The 20061-nt window shown below is 40.8% G+C and overlaps 1 protein-coding gene across 5 annotated transcripts in view; it reads left to right on the top strand.

Annotated features, from left to right (window-relative positions):
* ZNF19 (zinc finger protein 19) overlaps positions 1–20061 on the top strand; it is a 31391-nt gene that overhangs the window by 6804 nt on the left and 4526 nt on the right. For 4 of the 5 annotated variants that reach the window (XM_061172619.1, XM_061172616.1, XM_061172620.1 and 1 more), the window contains 2 exons: positions 9537–10626; positions 15637–15756. In XM_061172619.1, the coding sequence (XP_061028602.1) occupies positions 9537–10626; positions 15637–15676 (1130 nt within the window). In that variant the 3' untranslated portion in view covers positions 15677–15756. Of the gene's footprint in view, positions 1–9536; positions 11932–15636; positions 15757–20061 lie in introns of all 5 variants that reach the window. The other variant, XM_061172618.1, reaches the window with a different exon arrangement.

Here is a 20061-nt window from a genome sequence, read left to right as displayed (position 1 = left end):
ATTTTTTGAGGAACCTCCATACTGTTTTCCATGGTGGGTGTACCAATTTACATGCCCATCAACATTGCACAAGGGTTCCCTTTTCTCCACAACCTTGCCAACACCTTATTTCTTGTCTTTTTGATAATATCCATTCTAATCAGTGTGAGGTGATATGTAATTGTGGTTTTTTTTTTTTTTTTAAACATCTTTATTGAAGTATAATTGCTTTACAATGGTGTGTTAGCTTCTGCTTTATAACAAAGTGAATCAGTTATACATATACATATGTTCCCATATCTCTTCCCTCTTGCATCTTCCTCCCTCCCACCCTCCCTATCCCACCCCTCTAGGTGGTCACAAAGCACCGAGCTGATCTCCCTGTGCTATGCGGCTGCTTCCCACTAGCTATCTATTGTACATTTGGTAGTGTATATATGTCCATGACACTCTCTCACCCTGTCACATCTCACCCCTCCCCCTCCCCATATCCTCAAGTCCATTCTCTAGTAGGTCTGTGTCTTTATTCCCATCTTGCCACTAGGTTCTTCATGACCTTTTTTTTTTCCCTTAGATTCCATATATATGTGTTAGCATACTGTATTTCTTTTTCTCTTTCTGACTTACTTCACTCTGTATGACAGACTCTAACTCCATCCACCTCATTACAAACACCTCCATTTCATTTCTTTTTATGGCTGAGTAATATTCCATTGTATATATGTGCCACATCTTCTTTATCCATTCATCCGATGATGGACACCTAGGTTGCTTCCATGTCCTGGCTATTGTAAACAGAGCTGCAATGAATATTTTGGTACATGACTCTTTCTGAATTATGGTTTTCTCAGGGTATATGCCCAGTAGTGGGATTGCTGGGTCATATGGTAGTTCTATTTTTAGTTTTTTAAGGAACCTCCATACTGTTCTCCATAGTGGCTGTATCAATTTACATTCCCACCAACAGTGCAAGAGTGTTCCCTTTTCTCCACACCCTCTCCAGCATTTATTGTTTCTAGATTTTTTGATGATGGCCATTCTGACCGGTGTGAGATGATACCTCATTGTAGTTTTGATTTGCATTTCTCTAATGATTAATGATGTTGAGCATTCTTTCATGTGTCTGTTGGCAATCTGTATATCTTCTTTGGAGAAATGTCTATTTAGGTCTTCTGCCCATTTTTGGATTGGGTTGTTTGTTTTTTTGTTATTGAGCTGCATGAGCTGCTTGTAAATCTTGGAGATTAATCCTTTGTCAGTTGCTTCATTTGCAAATATTTTCTCCCATTCTGAGGGTTGTCTTTTGGTCTTGTTTATGGTTTCCTTTGCTGTGCAAAAGCTTTTCAGTTTCATTAGGTCCCATTTGTTTATTTGTGTTTTTATTTCCATTTCTCTAGGAGCTGGGTCAAAAAGGATCTTGCTGTGATTTATGTCATAGAGTGTTCTGCCTATGTTTTCCTCTAAGAGTTTGATAGTGTCTGGCCTTACACTTAGGTCTTTAATCCATTTTGAGTTTATTTTTGTGTATGGTGTCAGGGAGTGTTCTAATTTCATACTTTTACATGTACCTGTCCAATTTTCCCAGCACCACTTATTGAAGAGGCTGTCTTTTCTCCACTGTATATGCTTGCCTCCTTTATCAAAGATAAGGTGACCATATGTGCGTGGGCTTATCTCTGGGCTTTCTATCCTGTTCCATTGATCTATATTTCTTTTTTTGTGCCAGTACCAAACTGTCTTGATTACTGTAGCTTTGTAATATAGTCTGAAGTCAGGGAGCCTGATTCCTCCAGCTCCATTTTTCGTTCTCAAGATTGCTTTGGCTATTCGGGGTCTTTTGTGTTTCCATACAAATTGTGAAATTTTTTGTTCTAGTTCTGTGAAAAATGCCAGTGGTAGTTTGATAGGGATTGCATTGAATCTGTAGATTGCTTTGGGTAGCAGAGTCATTTTCACAATGTTGATTCTTCCAATCCAAGAACATGGTATATCTCTCCATCTATTTGTATCATCTTTAATTTCTTTCATCAGTGTCCTATAATTTTCTGCATACAGGTCTTTTGTCTCCTTAGGTAGGTTTATTCCTAGATATTTTATTCTTTTTGTTGCAATGGTAAACGGGAGTGTTTTCTTAATTTCACTTTCAGATTTTTCATCATTAGTATACAGGAATGCAAGAGATTTCTGTGCATTAATTTTGTATCCTGCTACTTTACCAAATTCATTGATTAGCTCTAGTAGTTTTCTGGTAGCATCTTTTGGATTCTCTATGTATAGTATCATGTCATCTGCAAACAGTGACAGCTTTACTTCTTCTTTTCCGATTTGGATTCCTTTTATTTCTTTTTCTTCTCTGATTGCTGTGGCTAACACTTCCAAAACTATGTTGAATAGTAGTGGTGAGAGTGGGCAACCTTGTCTTGTTCCTGATCTTAGTGGAAATGGTTTCAGTTTTTCACCATTGAGGACAATGTTGGCTGTGGGTTTGTCATATATGGCCTTTATTATGTTGAGGAAAGTTCCCTCTATGCCTACTTTCTGCAGGACTTTTATCATAAATGGGTGTTGAATTTTGTCGAAAGCTTTCTCTGCATCTATTGAGATGATCATATGGTTTTTCTCCTTCAATTTGTTAATATGATGTATCACGTTGATTGATTTGCGTATATTGAAGAATCCTTGCATTCCTGGAATAAACCCGCTTGATCATGGTGTATAATCCTTTTAATGTGCTGTTGGATTCTGTTTGCTAGTATTTTGTTGAGGATTTTTGCATCTATGTTCATCAGTGATATTGGCCTGTAGTTTTCTTTCTTTGTGACATCTTTGTCTGGTTTTGGTATCAGGGTGATGGTGGCCTCGTAGAATGAGTTGGGGAGTGTTCCTCCCTCTGCAATATTTTGGAAGAGTTTGAGAAGGATAGGTGTTAGCTCTTCTCTAAATATTTGATAGAATTCGCCTGTGAAGCCATCTGGTCCTGGGCTTTTGTGTGTTGGAAGATTTTTAATCACAGTTTCAATTTCAGTGCTTGTGATTGGTCTGTTCATATTTTCTATTTCTTCCTGGTTCAGTCTTGGCAAGTTGTGCATTTCTAAGAATCTGTCCATTTCTTCCAGGTTGTCCATTTTATTGGCATAGAGTTGCTTGTAATCTCTCATGGTCGTTTGTATTTCTGCAGTGTCAGTGGTTACTTCTCCTTTTTCATTTCTAATTCTATTAATTTGAGTCTTCTCCCTTTTTCTCTTGATGAGTCTGGCTAATGGTTTATCAATTTTGTTTATCTTCTCAAAGAACCAGCTTTTAGTTTCATTGATTTTTGCTATTGTTTCCTTCATTTCTTTTTCATTTATTTCTGATCTGATCTTTATGATTTCTTTCCTTCTGCTAGCTTTGGGGTTTTTTTGTTCTTCTTTCTCTAATTGCTTTAGGTGCAAGGTTAGGTTGTTTATTCGAGATGTTTCCTGTTTCTTGATGTAGGCTTGTATTGCTATAAACTTCCCTCTTAGAACTGCTTTTGCTGCATCCCATAGGTTTTGGATCGTCGTGTCTCCATTGTCATTTGTTTCTAGGTATTTTTTGATTTCCCCTTTGATTTCTTCAGTGATCACTTCGTTATTAAGTAGTGTATTGTGTAGCCTCCATGTGTTTGTATTTTTTACAGATCTTTTCCTGTAATTGATATCTAGTCTCATAGCGTTGTGGTCGGAAAAGATACTTGATACGATTTCAGTTTTTTTAAATTTACCAAGGCTTGATTTGTGGCCCAAGATATGATCTATCCTGGAGAATGTTCCATGAGCACTTGAGAAAAATGTGTATTCTGTTGTTTTTGGGTGGAATGTCCTATAAATATCAATTAAGTCCATCTTGTTTAATGTATCATTTAAAGCTTGTGTTTCCTTATTTATTTTCATTTTGGATGATCTGTCCATTGGTGAAAGTGGGGTGTTAAAGTCCCCTACTATGATTGTGTTACTGTCAATTTCCCCTTTTATGGCTGTTAGTACTTGCCTTATGTATTGAGGTGCGCCTATGTTGGGTGCATAAATATTTACAATTGTTATACCTTCCTCTTGGATCGATCCCTTGATCATTATATAGTGTCCTTCTTTGTCTCTTGTAATAGTCTTTATTTTAAAGTCTATTTTGTCTGATATGAGAATTGCTACTCCAGCTTTCTTTTGATTTCCATTTGCATGGAATATCTTTTTCCATCCCCTCACTTTCAGTCTGTATGTGTCTCTAGGTCTGAAGTGGGTCTCTTGTAGACAGCATATATATGGGTCTTGTTTTTGTATCCATTCAGCCAGTCTGTGTCTTTTGGTGGGAGCATTTAATCCATTTACATTTAAGGTAATTATCGATATGTATGTTCCTATTCCCATTTTCTTAAATGTTTTGGGTTTGTTATTGTAGGTGTTTTCCTTCTCTTGTGTTTCTTGCCTAGAGAAGTTCCTTTAGCATTTGTTGTAAAGCTGGTTTGGTGGTGCTGAACTCTCTCAGCTTTTGCTTGTCTGTAAAGGTTTTAATTTCTCCATCAAATCTGAATGAGATCCTTGCTGGGTAGAGTAATCTTGGTTGTAGGTTTTTCTCCTTCATCACTTTAAGTATATCCTGCCACTCCCTTTTGGCTTGCAGAGTTTCTGCTGAAAGATCAGCTGTTAACCTTATGGGGATGCCCTTGTGTGTTATTTGTTGTTTTTCCCTTGCTGCTTTTAATATGTTTTCTTTGTATTTAATTTTTGATAGTTTGATTAATATGTGTCTTGGTGTGTTTCTCTTTGGATTTATCCTGTGTGGGACTCTCTGTGCTTCCAGGACTTCATTAACTATTTCCTTTCCCATATTAGGGAAGTTTTCAACTATAATCTCTTCAAATATTTTCTCAGTCCCTTTCTTTTTCTCTTCTTCTTCTGGGACCCCTATGATTCGAATGTTGGTGCGTTTAATGTTGTCCCAGAGGTCTCTGAGACTGTCCTCAGTTCTTTTCATTCTTTTTTCTTTATTCTGCTCTGCAGTAGTTATTTCCACCATTTTATCTTCCAGGTCACTTATCCGTTCTTCTGCCTCAGTTATTCTGCTATTGATCCCATCTAGAGTATTTTTAATTTCATTTATTGTGTTTTTCATCGTTGCTTGGTTCCTCTTTAGTTCTTCTACGTCCTTGTTAAATGTTTCTTGCATTTTGTCTATTCTATTTCCAAGATTTTGGATCATCCTTACTATCATTATTCTGAATTCTTTTTCAGGTAGACTACCTATTTCCTCTTCATTTGTTAGGTCTGGTGTGTTTTGACCCTGCTCCTTCATCTGCTGTGTGTTTTTCTGTCTTCTCATTTTGCTTATCTTACTGTGTTTGGGGTCTCCTTTTCACAGGCTGCAGGTTCGTAGTTCCCGTTGTTTTTGGTATCTGTCCCCAGTGGCTAAGGTTGGTTCAGTGGGTTGTGTAGGTTTCCTGGTGGAGGGAACTAGTGCCTGTGTTCTGGTGGATGAGGCTGGATGTTGTCTTTCTGGTGGGCTCGTCCACGTCTGGTGGTGTGTTTTGGGGTGTCTGTGGCCTTATTATGATTTTAGGCAGCCTCTCTGTTAATGGATGGGGCTGGGTTCCTGTCTTGCTAGTTGTTTGGCATAGAGTGTCCAGCACTGTAGCTTGCTGGTCGTTGAGTGAAGTTGGGTCTTGATGGTGAGATGGAGATCTCTGAGAGATTTTCGCCGTTTGGTATTACGTGGAGCTGGGAGGTCTCTTGTGGACCAGTGTCCTGAAGTTGGCTCTCCCACCTCAGAGGCACAGCCCTGATGCCTGGCTGGAGCACCAAGAGCCTTTCATCCACACGGCTCAGAATAAAAGGGAGAAAAAATGGAAAGAAAGAAAGAGGATAAAATAAAATAAAATAAAGCAATTATAATAAAAAATAAGAAAAAAAATTATTAAGAATAAATTTATTAAGAAAAAAATTTTTTTTAATTTTTAAAAATAGATTTATTAATTTTTTATACTAAAAATAAGAAAAAAATTAAGAAAAAATTTATTAAGAAAAAAATTTTTTAATTTTTTAAAATAAAAATATGAAAAAACTTGCTAAAAAAATTTTTTTAATTTTTTAAAAATAGAAAATAAGGAAAAAATTATTAAGAAAACATTTATTAGGGGAAAAAAATTTTTTTAAGTAAAAAAAAAAAAAAAAAAAAAAAGGACGGACCTAACCCTAGGACTAACGGTGAGAGCAAAGCTATACAGACAAAATCTCACCCAGAAGCATATACATATACACTCAAAAAAAAAAAAAGGAAAAGGGGAAAAATTAATATATCCTGCTCCCAAAGTCCACCTCCTGAATTTGGGATGATTCGTTGTCTATTCAGGTATTCAACAGATGCAGGCACATCAAGTTGTTTGTGGAGCTTTAATCCGCTGCTTCTGAGGTTGCTGGGAGAGATTTCCCTTTCTCTTCTTTGTTCGCACAGCTCCCGGGGTTCAGCTTTGGATTTGGACCCGCCTCTGCATGTAGGTCGTCTGAGGGCGTCTGTTCCCCGCCCAGACAGAACGGGGTTAAAGGAGCAGCTGCTTCGGGGGCTCTGGCTCAGTCAGGCCGGGGGGAGGGAGCGGTACGGAGGAGGCGGGGCGAGCCTGCGGCGTCAGAGGCGTCATGACGTTGCAGCAGCCTGAGGCGATGGCGCGCGCCGTGCGCTCTCCCGGGGAGGTTGTCCCCGGATCACGGGAGCCTGGCCGTGGCGGGCTGCACCGGCTCCCGGGAGGGGCGGTGTGGAGAATGACCTGTGCTCGCCCACAGGCTGTTTGGTGGCGGCAGCAGCAGCCTTAGCGTCTCATGCCCGTCTCTGGGGTCCGCGCTGATAGCCGCGGCTCGCGCCCGTCTCTGGAGTTTGTTTAAGTGGAGCTCTGAATCCCCTCTCCTTGCACGCCGCGAAACAAAGAGGCAAGAAAAAGTCTCTTGCCTCTTCGGCAGCTGCAGACTTTTTCTCGGGCACCCTCCCGGCTAGTTGTGGTGCGCTAGCCCCTTCAGGCTGTGTTCACGCAGCCAACCCCAGTCCTCTCCCTGGGATCCGACCGAAGCCCGCGCCTCAGCTCCCAGCCCCCGCCCGCCCCGGCGGGTGAGCAGACAAGCCTCTCGGGCTGGTGAGTGCTGCTCGGCGCCGAGCCTCTGTGCGGGTATCTCTCCGTTTTTCCCTCTGCGTCCCTGTTGCTGTGGGATCCTCGCTGATGGCCACGGCTCGCGCCCGTCTCTGGAGCTCGTTTAGGCGGCGCTCTGAATCCCTTCTCCTTGCGCGCCGCGAAACAAAGAGGCAAGAAAAAGTCTCTTGCCTCTTCGGCAGCCGCAGTCTTTTTCCCGGACTCCCTCTCGGCTAGCACTGAAGCCCGAGCCCCAGCTCCCAGCCCCCGCCCGCCCCGGCAGCTGAGCAGACAAGCCTCTCGGGCTGGTGAGTGCTGGTCGGCACCGCTCCTCTGTGCGGGAATCTCTCCGCTTTGCCCTCCGCACCACTGTGGCTGCGCTCTCCTCCGTGGCTCCAAAGCCTCCCCCCTCTGCTACCCGCAGTCTCTGCCCACGAAGGGGCTTCCTAGTGTGTGGAAACCTTTCCTCCTTCACAGCTCCCTCCCACTGGTGCAGGTCCTGTCCCTATTCTTTTGTCTCTGTTATTTCTTTTTTCTTTTGCCCTACCCAAGTACGTGGGGATTTTCTTGCCTTTTGGGAGGTCTGACGTCTTCTGCCAGCGTTCAGTGGGTGTTCTGTAGGAGCAGTTCCACGTGTAGATGTATTTCTCATGTATCTGTGGGGAGGAAGGTGATCTCCGCGTCTTACTCTTCCGCCATCTTGCCCCTCTCTGTAATTGTGGTTTTGATTTGCATTTCCCTGATGATTAGTGATGTTGAGCATCTTTCACGTGCCTGTTGGCCATCTGTTTGTCTTTGGAAAAATGTCTGTTCAGATCTTCTTATTTTTTAATTGCATTGTTTGGGATTTTTTTGCTATTGAGTTGTATGACTTCTTTATATATTTTGGATATTAACCCCTTATCAGATATATGGTTTGCAAATATTTTCTCCTGTTCATAGGTTGCCTTTTCATTTTGTTGGTTTCCTTTGCTGTGCAGAAGCTTTTTAGTTAAATGTAGTCCCACTTGTTTATTTTTGCTTTTGTTGCTTTTGCTTTTTCTGTCAGGTTCAAAAAATCATCTCCTAGACATATGTCAGGAGGTTACTGCCTATGTTTTCTTCTAGGAGTTTTATGGTTTCAGGTCTTACTTATGTTCAAGTCTTTAATCCATTTTGAGTTAATTTTTGTGTCCATTGCTCCTTTCTGAGTTTCATCATTGCCTGTCTCAGAGGCCCTCCTTCCTTGGATGGGATAGATTTATTCAGGAGCAGTTTTTGAGCACTTGCCATGTGCCAAGCTTTGTTTTAGAAGCTCTGGAGGATACAAGTTATGGAGACAGATGTTTAGAGCTGCAAAAACTGTGTCAAGTGCTGTTGTTGATACATAGGCAGTGGGCTGTGAAGCATAGCAGGAGGAGAGGTCAGTAATTTCAGTTTAGACGCTCAGGTGATGCTCCTTCAGTGGCAGGGCCATTTGTTCTGAGTTCAACAGATAAGAATGGGTTGCAGATGGGAAAAAAAGGAAGGTAGTCTGACCGGAGGAAGGGAATAGAAGATCCACTGCAATTTCTGGCATAATATAATATCTGACAGAGACTAGTATCTGAAATATATAAACAACCTTCCATCTCAACTGTTCTCTGCCTTTGAATATTTGGCACTTTCATTTTATTAGTCTTGTCTCAATAGCAGGCTGATGTTGGGAGTTTTAGTAATCTCTAAAATCTCTATCCAGTAGTCCCCCCTTATCTGTGGGGCATACATTCTAAGACCCCCAGTGGGTGCCTGAAACTGCGGATAATTCTGAACCCTATGTAGTTGTCCCTGGGTATCTGTGGGGGATTGGCTCCAGGACCCCTGTGGATACCAAAATCTGCAGATGCTCAAGTCTCATACATAAAATGGCATAGTACAGTAGGCCTCCTGTAACTGCGGGTCCTTCATTCATGGATACAGAGGACCGACTGTGTATATACCATGTCTTTTTCTAAACATACATACCTATGATAAAGTTTAATTTATAAATTAGGCACAGTAAGAGAATATCTAAATTGCCAGTATCACTCCTCTTGCACTTTGGGGCCATTATGAAGTAAAATAAGGGTTACTTGAACACAAGCACTGCAGTACCGCAATGGTCAATCTGATAACTGAATCAGCTACTTAGTAATAGGCAGGTAGCATATACAGAGGGATGATTTACATCTGATCAGAGTGGGATGGCTCTAGTTTTCATCATGTTACTCGGAACAGTGCACAGTTTAAAACTTAAGAATTGTTATTTCTGGAATTTTCCATTTAATATTTTCAGACCATGGTTGACAAGGAAACAGAAACTACAGAAAGGGAAACTGCAGATAAGGGGGGATGACAATAATTTTCAATGTTCTTTTGTTTTCTAGTATAATCCTCAGGTGGCATTTTTGTTTTTTATTTGTTATGTCAGATGCCGGGACCAACACTGACAATGAATTGACACCGACATGGGGAGTTTCTGAAGAAAGAGACATGATGATGTCACATGGGCCACAGAAGAATGTTCTTAAGAGAAACAGCTTCCTAGAAACATGTGAACTGGAGAAGCACCAGGAAATCCCCACAGTGAAAAATATTAGAGGAAAGGTTCCAAGAATCCACTATGATAGGAAGCCCTTCAGATGTGAGGAATGTGGGAAATGCTTCAGCTATTTTTCTTACTATGTTAGACACCAGAGAATCCACACTGGGGAGAAACCCTTTGAGTGTAATGAGTGTGGAAAAGCCTTTAATGGCAATTCTTCATTAATTCGACATCAAAGAATCCACACTGGAGAGAAACCCTATCAGTGTGAAGAGTGTGGGAGAGCCTTTAATGATAACGCAAATCTGATCAGGCATCAGAGAATCCACAGTGGGGACAGACCCTATCTCTGCAAGGAGTGTGGAAATGGTTTCACCAGTAGTTCTGAGTTTGTTATACACCAGAGAATTCACACTGGGGAGAAACCCTATGAGTGTAATGAGTGTGGAAAAGCTTTTGTTGGTAATTCACCACTGCTGCGACATCAGAAAATCCACACTGGAGAGAAACCTTATGAGTGTAATGAGTGTGGCAAAAGCTTCGGACGGACTTCTCATCTTAGTCAGCATCAGCGTATTCACACAGGGGAAAAGCCTTATTCTTGTAAAATATGTGGGCAAGCCTTCAATTTTCATACAAAACTAACTCGGCATCAGCGAGTCCACAGTGAGGTGAAACCCTTTGACTGTGTAGATTGTGGAAAGGCCTTTAGTGCTCAGGATCAATTAAAAAGGCATCTAAGAATACATATTCAGGAGACTTCCTATGTGTGTGATGAGTGTGGAATAGTCTTTACTAGCAAAAGAAATCTGCTTCAGCATCAAAGAGTCCATGCTAGAGAGAAACCCTGTGAATGTGTCAAGTATGAAAAAACCTTTAGGACTTCTTCCCAGCTAGATCATGTCCACCCTGGAGAGAAGCCAGTGCTGGATGTTGGATGTTTTGGCCTCCCAGAATTTTTTACCCCCTTTTACTGGTAATAGTACACTAAATTTCCTTTTGGATTCCGTCTTCCACGCAGGGGTAGAATTTGTGACACAGGCCCAGCTCAGCTGCAGATTCCTTTCCTTAAGCTATAGCTGTTGGTTCAGATGTCAGTAGATAACCCAAGATAGTCCAGTTAGAATCCCAGACTTGGCAAGAGTTAATAACCTTGTAAATGGTGAGTGTGGCCCTGGGACAACAACCAGACGGCAGACTGTGGCCTGGCAGTCCTTTCGCCTTCCAGTTGTTAACAAACTTTTGGCATTCCTACTCATTAAGATCTTAATCATTCATACTCATTAAGCAGCTGGGCCTCCTAGTGGGCAGTTTCACAGTGGCTGAATGGTATTGGAGAGCCATGTGCACCCATGTGGACTTTGGAAAGCCTGCCAATTATGAATTTCATGGTATTGAATAATCCTCGAACCTCCCAGTACTTCACTGAACAAGAATTTTCTACCACTCTTAGCATTTGGTGTCTGCTCTTTGTCATGGAGAGAGGAGGCTGGAAAAATGAGCAATGTTTGTTCTTTGGGAGTGGTTGATTAATGTGGCCAGGGGGCAGGCATGAATCCTGGGCTACCACCCCCCAGGAACAAGAGTGAGGTCTGTGTGCCTTCCTAGGGCACATGAGCTATTCTGGGCCAGTCTCTGAGATGCAAGGACCCGATGCCCAAGGCAGGAGCCTCGAGTTTACCATCATCATCAACCTTGTTTTTCAGCAAATGGAAAAACTTCTTGCTGTTGTGAAAGGATAGCAAGAACATTAGATGGGTGGCTGCAGCCCCTGACCCTAAGTGAATCCCTTTCTACCTTGTGCTTCAGATTCTGTGCTGTGCAGTGGGTGGTCAGTGATAGGGAATCTGCTGCTTTCAGTGAGCCAGCATCTGTCCTCATGTCCAAGTGCAGCACCTCAGCTTTCCTTTGGGAGCTACATCTTACCTGCTTCCAGTCCAAATAGTTTCAGAGGGCTGACCCCACATTCCACCCACCTGGCCGATCCCATTTTCCATCCTCTGATTGCTGTGATCAGTGCAAGGATGAGAATGTTATCCAAGCCAGGCCAAAGGCATTCCAAGCCATGAGTTTTCAAGGAGGCCTACTGAAGGAGAAACCATTCCCAGTATGGACTTTGAGCTTGTGTCATCTTGGAGTTGCTGGATGCAATGAGAGAAACTGTGCCTGTGAATGGGACCACAAGGCACTCAGCAGGCTGATGGAGAGGGACCAGGTCACACTACAAGCATGTGAGCCCTTGAACCTGACACCTCTGAACCCAGTCTTCAACTTGTCTCTTGTAAGGATTAATTTCTATCATTTAAAATATTTATTTTACTTGAGTAAGCGTGTCTAGTCCCTTATAATAAATAAGTCCTGACACATCAGGATCATTTTTTAAATTTTATTTATTTACTTTTGGCTGCGTTGGGTCTTCATTGTTACACGCGGGCTTTCTTTAGTTGCGGTGAGGGCTAATCTTCGTTGCAGTGCATGAACTTATTGCAATGGCTTCTCTTGTTGCGGAGCACAGGCTCTAGGCATGCGGGCTTCAGTAGTTGTGGCACTCGGGCTTCAGTAGTTGTGGCTTGCAGGCTCTAGAGCGCAGGCTCAGTAGTTGTGGCACATGGGCTTAGTTGCTCCACAGCATGTGGGATCTTCCCAGACCAGGGCTCTAACCCGTGTCTCCTGCATTGGCAGGCAGATTCATAACCACTGCGCCACCAGGGAAGCCCACATCAGGATCATCGTGAGACTCCCTCTGGCATGGTGTCCTCATTGGGCAGGGCATGTCTGGGGAAGATGAAGACACTGGGTGGGGTCAGATTTAAGGGGAGCTGCCAAACAACTCTGTCCCTGTTTTCTCTGTGTCCCAGGAGAGGGAAATCCCAGAACACGGAGAGGAGAACTAGCAGGGAGAAAGGGTCAGAGGATGGTTAATTGGTCTGCTTGTATTCTCCATATTACATGGGGTGTTTTTCACCTGTTGAAATCATCCAGAACATCTGCCAGAAACTCCTGACAGTCTGTATACTTATTGGACTCCTACACTAAAATAATTCATGAAAATCTATCAACTTATTTTACCTCTAACAACTGGCGATTCTTTAAGGACAAATATATTCAGACTTCCAACAGAGTCAGTTGCTTTTATTGCCAGGCAACTTTTATCAACCTCATTGCTTTTTTGTTTTTAAAAGCCCCTCTTTCTCTTCCCCAGAAATTCTTTTGTTAAAGCAGGAAGGTAGCTAGATGTGAGCAGAGAAAGGGGGGCATGGGCCAGATGGCAGGAAACCATGCGTCTTGTAAAAGGTGGGGGTGGGGTGGGGTCCTTGGAACCTCCAAACTGGCAGGAAACCATACATTTTGGGATAAGTGTCCTGGAGGCAAAGAAAGGTGGAAAAGGTGGGAATCTGGTGTCCGAATGTAACCTTTTGCTCATTATGCTCTCATTACAATAAAATTAGCCTTGCAGATAAGTACGCATCATGCACAGAAGCCATGACACTTCTGATCAAGGCTAAATAAGGACAAAAATTCCTCCTCCCCCGGGGAAGGTGGCGCTGGGGTGAAAATCAGGGAATATGACCCCCAAATCCCTCCCTCCCCAATGAATATTACACCCCATGCAACCGGCTTGCCGAAAAAACTCAGGGCAGCTACTCACCTGAGCCTGCCCGCTCTCCCCAAGAGCGTACTATAGCTTAAATAAATCCTCACTTTACTTTCTTGACCTCACTGTCTCGTCTCTGAATTCTGCTTGGGACGAGGCAAGAACCTTTCACCAGGAACACTTTCAGGGTTACCTGAATCTGTGTCTCCCAAACAGCAATTCTTAAGACCCCAAATAAATTCTTTTCCTGTTTGTTGTCTCCTGCATTATGTTATTTTTTTTTTTTGGTTGACACACTTAGCAATATATATGTAGAGTCATATTTGTCTTTGCTTGGGCTTGTGGTTCGTTTCTTTCTATTGCTAAATTGTATTCCATTGCATATATAGGAGAGGAAAAATAATTTTTCCTCTACCCTTCTTTGTTCTTGGTTCAGATCCCACCCTGTAATGCCCTCATAAAAAGCAACTTCTGATGGGTTTATATTGTTTCATGTTCGCAGTTTTAAAAAAATCAGCCTAAAATAATTCTATCAAACAGGCATATTTGGGGGTCCATATGCTCTTACCCTCGACATGTAGGTGCCCCAATAATCTTACGCATTCATCTACAGAAGAACATCCTAATATCTTTAAGCTTTTAGCCATTATGAATAGAACTTGTGTATAATTTTATGGTAGTTTTTGTTTGAACACAGTTTTTCAAAGCAATTGTCTAAATACTAGAGGTCTGATTTTTCTATGCTATGCTAAGACTTTTTTAGTTTTGGAAAAAACTGCCAAACTGTCTTCCAGAGTGATTGTACCTGTACTCCACCAGCAGAGAAGGAAAGTTCCTGTTGTTCTTCCCCCGGTTGATATTGTCATTTTTTGGAGTTAGCAGTTCTAATAGGTGTGCAGTGCTAGCTCATTGTTGTTTTAGTTTGTATTTCTCTAATGGTATATGATGTTGAGTGTATTCTTGTATGCTTCTTTACACTCTGTATATCTTCTTTGGCCAGGAGTCTGTTCCAATCTTTGCCCATTTTTTTTTTTTAATTTATTTATTTTTGGCTGTGTTGGGTCTTCGTTTCTGTGCGAGGGCTTTCTCTAGTTGCGGCAAGCGGGGGCCACCCTTCATCGCGGTGCGCGGGCCTCTCACTATCGCGGCCTCTCTTGTTGCGGAGCACAGGCTCCAGATGCACAGGCTCAGTAGTTGTGGCTCATGGGCCTAGTTGCTCCGCGGCATGTGGGATCTTCCCAGACCAGGGCTCGAACCCGTGTCCCCTGCATTGGCAGGCAGATTCTCAACCACTGCGCCACCAGGGAAGCCCCTCTTTGCCCATTTTTAATGAGGTTTTTTTGTTCTAGGGTTCTTGGGAAAATTTGATTATAAATCCTTTATTAGCTATGTGCTTGGCAAATATTTTTCTCTCAATTTGTGTTTTTTCTAATTTTATAAAATCTACATTATTAACTTTTTGTTGTTGTTGATAGGCTTTTGGTGGTGTGTGTTAAGTCATCTCCACACCCAAGGTCATGTAGATTTTTTTTCCGTTTTCTTCTAGAATTTTTATAGTTTTGTAATTTAAGTTTGTGGACAGTTTTGGGTGAGTTTGGGTATAAGTTGTAAAGTTTGTGTCTATATTCATTTCATTCCATGTGTTTTCTAATTAATTACTTGGAGGGTAGTGTCCAGTTTTCCCAATACCATTTTTTCAGGGGACTGTCCTTTCCCTGTTGTATGTTCTTGCCCCTATTGTCATGAATTAACTAACCACACACATGTGGGTTTATTGCTGGGCTCTCTATTCTGTTCCTTTATTCCGTGTGTCTGTGTTTGTGACAGTTCCACACTGTTTTGGTTACCTTAGTTCTGTGATACAGTTTGAAGTCAGAGGGGGAGATGCCTCCAACTGTTTTCTTTTTTCTCAGAATCCCTTTGGCCATTCAGGGTCCTTTGTGGTGCCATACAAATATTATTATTTCTAGTTTTATGAAAAACTCCATTGGAAATTTAATCAAGATTGCACTGAATCTGTAGATGGCTTTGGGTAGAATGGACATTTTAGTAATAGTAATTCTTCCAATCCATGAGCACAGAATATTTTTCTATTTATTTGTGTCTTCTTCCAGTTTTTAAATCAGTGCTTTATAGTTTTCTGAGTACAGGTCTCTCATGTCCTTGGTTAATTTATTCCTAGGTATTTTGTTCTTTCTGATGAAGTTATAAATCGGATTTTCTTACTGTTTCTTTCTAGTGGTTCATTATTAATGCATAGAAACTTAACTGATTTTTGTATATTGATTTTATAGTCTGCAACTTCACTAAATTTTATTCCAACAGTTTTTTTTTGTGGAGTGATGTGGAAAATTGTAATTCTAAAATCCCACTGTTTCTGCTGTATCCCAGGTCATCCATAACACCCAAGACATGGTGGCTTCTAATGTAATCTTCTTACGGTGTCTCTTAATACCATGTGGACTCCTACAAGGCCAATTAACATCACAACTTTCATTGAACAGGATCTGGGTAAGTCTTGGCATTTATAATGAAGTTCGATGTGTTCTGTTTTTTTGGCATGGTATTGACATGGTTGTTTTGAAAAGTAATTTACTTTCTAGTAATTTCACACATACAGAAAATTTTCCACAAAGGTAAAAAGTATTCACATTTCCCACTTCACACAAAATACTCCAGTGTGTTTTACCCAAAACAGGGATACTCTCCCTGAGAACCAGCACATAACCCCCAAATCAAGAAATTATATGGTATCCACATTATAATTTAATCCACAAGCCCACTTTAACTTTCACCAGCTGTCCAAATGTTTGAAAGTATCTTTTTCCATTCTGATCCAGTTTTCTTATTTTTGGAATGATTACTTAGATTTTCCCTTATTTTTATAACCTTAATGGATTTAACGCACACAAGACAAGTATGTGATCAGGGTGGCCTTTTCTGTATGGCTTTTTCAGTAAGGATGTTTTCAGTGTTCAGCCATGTTGTAACACTTATCAGTACTTAATTCATTTTTCCCCACTGTTATTAAAAATACATGACATGACATTTACCATTTAAACATTTTAAGTGTACAGTTCTGTGGCATTAGCTACCTTCATACTGTTGTACAAATACCCTCACCATCCATGTCCAGAACTTTAAAAATTTTTCTCAAGTGAAACTCTGTATCCATTCACTCACAGCCCTCAGCCCCTGGAAACCACATTCTTTTTGTCTCTGAATTTGACTTCTCTGGACTGACTTATTTCACTCAGCATGGTGACTTCAAGGTTCATCCATGTTGTGGCATGTATGAGAATTACTTTAGTTTTAAAGGCTGAATCATGTCCCATTGTGTTTATTCGTTCATACCATATTTTGTTAACTCATTCATCTGTTGATGGGTACTTGGGTTTCTGCCACCTTTTGGCTATTATGAATAATGCTGCTATGAATATGGTTGTACAAATATGTTTCAGTTTCTGCTTTCAAATATTTTGAGTATATACATTGAAGTAGAATTGACAGATCATATATTAATTGTCTGTTTAAGTTTTTGAGGAACTACCATATTGTTTTCCACAGTGGCACCATTTTACTTTATTCCTTTATATGGTATAGGTTAGTTTATGGATTTACCCATTTTATTTATCCATTCACCCTTTGAAGGACATTTTACTTGTTTCTACCTTTTGGCTATTGTGAACTGCACTGCTATGAATATTTGTGTACAAGTTTTTGTTTGCACACCTGTTTTTATTTTTTATTTTTTATTGAAGTATAGTTGATTTACAATGTGTTAATTTCTGCTATTCAGCAGTGATTCAGTTATACATATATATATATATTTTTTTTTAATATTCTTTTCCATTATGGTTAATCATAGGATACTGAATATAGTTCTCTGTGCTATACAGTAGGACCTTGTTGTTTATCCATTCCATGTATAATAGCTTACATCTGCCCACCCCAACCTCCCAATCCATCCTTCCTCCACCCCCCTTCCCCTTGGCAACCACAAGTCTGTTCTCCATGTCTGTGAGTCTGTTTCATAGATAGGTTCATTTGTGTCATATTTTAGATTCCACATATAAGTGATAACATATGGTATTTGTCTTTCTGACTTACTTCACTTATGATAACCTCTAGTTGCATCCATGTTGCTGTAAATGGCATTATTTCATTCTTTTTTATGGCTGAGTAGTATTCCATTGTATATATGTATCCCATCTTCTTTATCCATTCATCTGTCGATGGACATTAAGGTTGTTTCCATGTCTTGGCTGTTCTGAATAGTGCTGCTGTGAACACAGGGGTGCATGTATCTTTTTGGATTAGAGTTTTGTGTGGATATATGCCCAGGAATGGGCTTGCTGGATCATATGGTAGTTCTATTTTTAGTTTTCTGAGGAACCTCCATACTGTTCTCCATAGTGGCTGCACCAACTTACATTCCCACCAACAGTGTAGGAGGGTTCCCTTTTCTCCACATCCTCTCCAACATTTTGAATACCTGTTTTCAATTTTTTGGGGTCTATAGGAGTGGTGTTGTTGTACCATATGATAATTGTATTTTTATCTTTTATTGGAAATGCCAAACTATTGTACACATAAGCTGCACCATTTTCCATTTCCACAAGCAATGTTGGGTTTCACTTTCTCTACAGTATTAACATGTTAATTTCTGTTTTTTGATTATAACCATTTTAGTATGTGTGAAGGAGTACTGAATTATGGTATTACTTTGCATTTTCATCACAACAACTGATGTTTTACACCTTTTCACGTGCTTGTTGATTATTTGCTTTTCTTGCCTGGAGACAGGTCTATTCAAGTCATTTTCCATTTTAAACTTTGTGTTGTCTTTTTGTTGATGTTTTGTAAACGTTCTTTATATATTCTGAAGAACAGATTCTTGTCTGTTATAATACAATGTACAAATATTTTCTTCCTTTCTGCTGACTGTGTTTTCACTTTCTGGATATCATCTTTTGATGCACAAAAGTTTTTAAAATTGAGGAAATACAATCTATCCATTATTGCATGGTTATTGTAACCTTCTGCCTTTGCTTATCTGTAACTTCCGATTCCAAATGTAAGATGCCCACCTACCACCTCTGTCCTACATTGAATTCATTGCTTGCTCCCTTCCAGATTACAGGTATAGTAGTTTTACTATTGTTAGCTATTACCACCATAGGAAAGAACTTATAGAGTCCAGTATTTATGTATGGTACATTTTGCCTTTGCTCTACAGAGTCCATTTATTTCCATAGTTACTTAAGTGAGCACCTTTTGCCCTACCAACAGTGTTTTTTCGTACATTTCTAAATCAGTTAGATTCTTTGTCACATTCTGTATTCCATCCTGTGACACTCCCATATCCTAAATAAATTTGATTATGATTTACTTGTTGGGTTGTAAAAACCCATGGGTTTAGATTAATGCATAGTGGCAAGTATCCATCACCAAAGTACCATATAGAACATTTCAACCCCTACCCCATAACTGGTTTACCATCTTTTTTTTTTTTAAATAAATTTATTTATTTTTGGGTCTTCATTGCTGTGCACAGGCTTTCTTTAGTTGCAGTGAGTGGGGGCTACTCTTCATTGCAGTGCATGGGTTTCTCATTGCGGTGGCTTCTCTTGTTGTGGAGCATGGGCTCTAGGCACACGGGCTTCAGTAGTTGTGGCTCATGGGCTCAGTAGTTGTGGCTTGCGGGCTCTAGAGCGCAGGCTCAGTAGTTGTGGCACACAGGCTTAGTTGCTTTGTGGCATGTGGGATTTTCCTGGACCAGGGCTCAAACCCGTGACCTCTGCATTGGCAGGCAGATTCTTAACCACTGCGCCACCAGTGGGAAGCCCTACCATCTTTGTTTTGCCTATTCCCGAATGTCATATAAGTGGGGTCATACAGTGTGTACCTCCTCAGACTGGATTCTTTCACTTAGCAATACTGTATACATGTAAGATTAATCCATGTTTTTTGCAAGGGTTGATGGTTTATTCCTTTCTGTGTCTGAATAGTATTCCATTGCATGTGTATGAGAGGAAAAATAATTTTCCCTCTACCCTCCTAGGTTCTTGGTTGAGAAGTGCCCCCCATAGTAAAAGATTACCATCAGAAAAACAAAGAGAAGTTTAATAACATTTGTACTTCCTATATGCATGGGAGATGCCCAGGAAAAGTTAGTCCCTGAAATGGCCTAAGTCATCACCTTAAATACCATCTTCACCTAAAAAACAAAAGAAGGGCTTCCCTGGTGGTGCAGTGGTTAAGAATCCGCCTGCCAATGCAGGGGACACGGGTTTGAGCCCTGGTCCGGGAAAATCCCACATGCCGCAGAACAACTAAGCCCATGAGCCACAACTACTGAGCCCGCATGCCACAACTACTGAAGTCCGTGAGCCTAGAGCCCGTGCTCTGCAGCAAGAGAAGCCACCACAATGAGAAGCCTGTGCACCACGATGAAGAGTAGCCCCTGCTGGCTGCAACTAGAGAAAGCCCACGCGCAGCAATGAAGACCCAATGCAGCCAAAAATAAATTAATAAAAATAAATTAAAATTTAAAAAAAAAAAAAAAAAAGAAGGGTATGTTTGATATGCAGATTTAAGTCCCGGCCTTCTCCACTGATAAGTGTTTTATGAGATTTACTCATCTGTCTATTCCTGGTACAGAGAGGGAGACAACTTTTTAAATGGAGATTTCCCTTATAAATGTAAATTTCCTTCACAAAAGTGTAATCTTGACTTGGTTTTCAGAAATTGTCTTTTTTTAAACACAATCAATCAAGCTGAAATAATCCTTACACCAAACAGGCATATTTTGGG

The sequence above is a fragment of the Eubalaena glacialis genome, chromosome 18 (genome assembly GCF_028564815.1).
Source record: "Eubalaena glacialis isolate mEubGla1 chromosome 18, mEubGla1.1.hap2.+ XY, whole genome shotgun sequence".
NCBI classification, from domain to species: Eukaryota; Metazoa; Chordata; class Mammalia; order Artiodactyla; family Balaenidae; genus Eubalaena; species Eubalaena glacialis.
The sequence above is the reverse complement of the archived record's forward strand: the minus strand, read 5'-3'. Positions and strand labels throughout refer to the sequence as shown.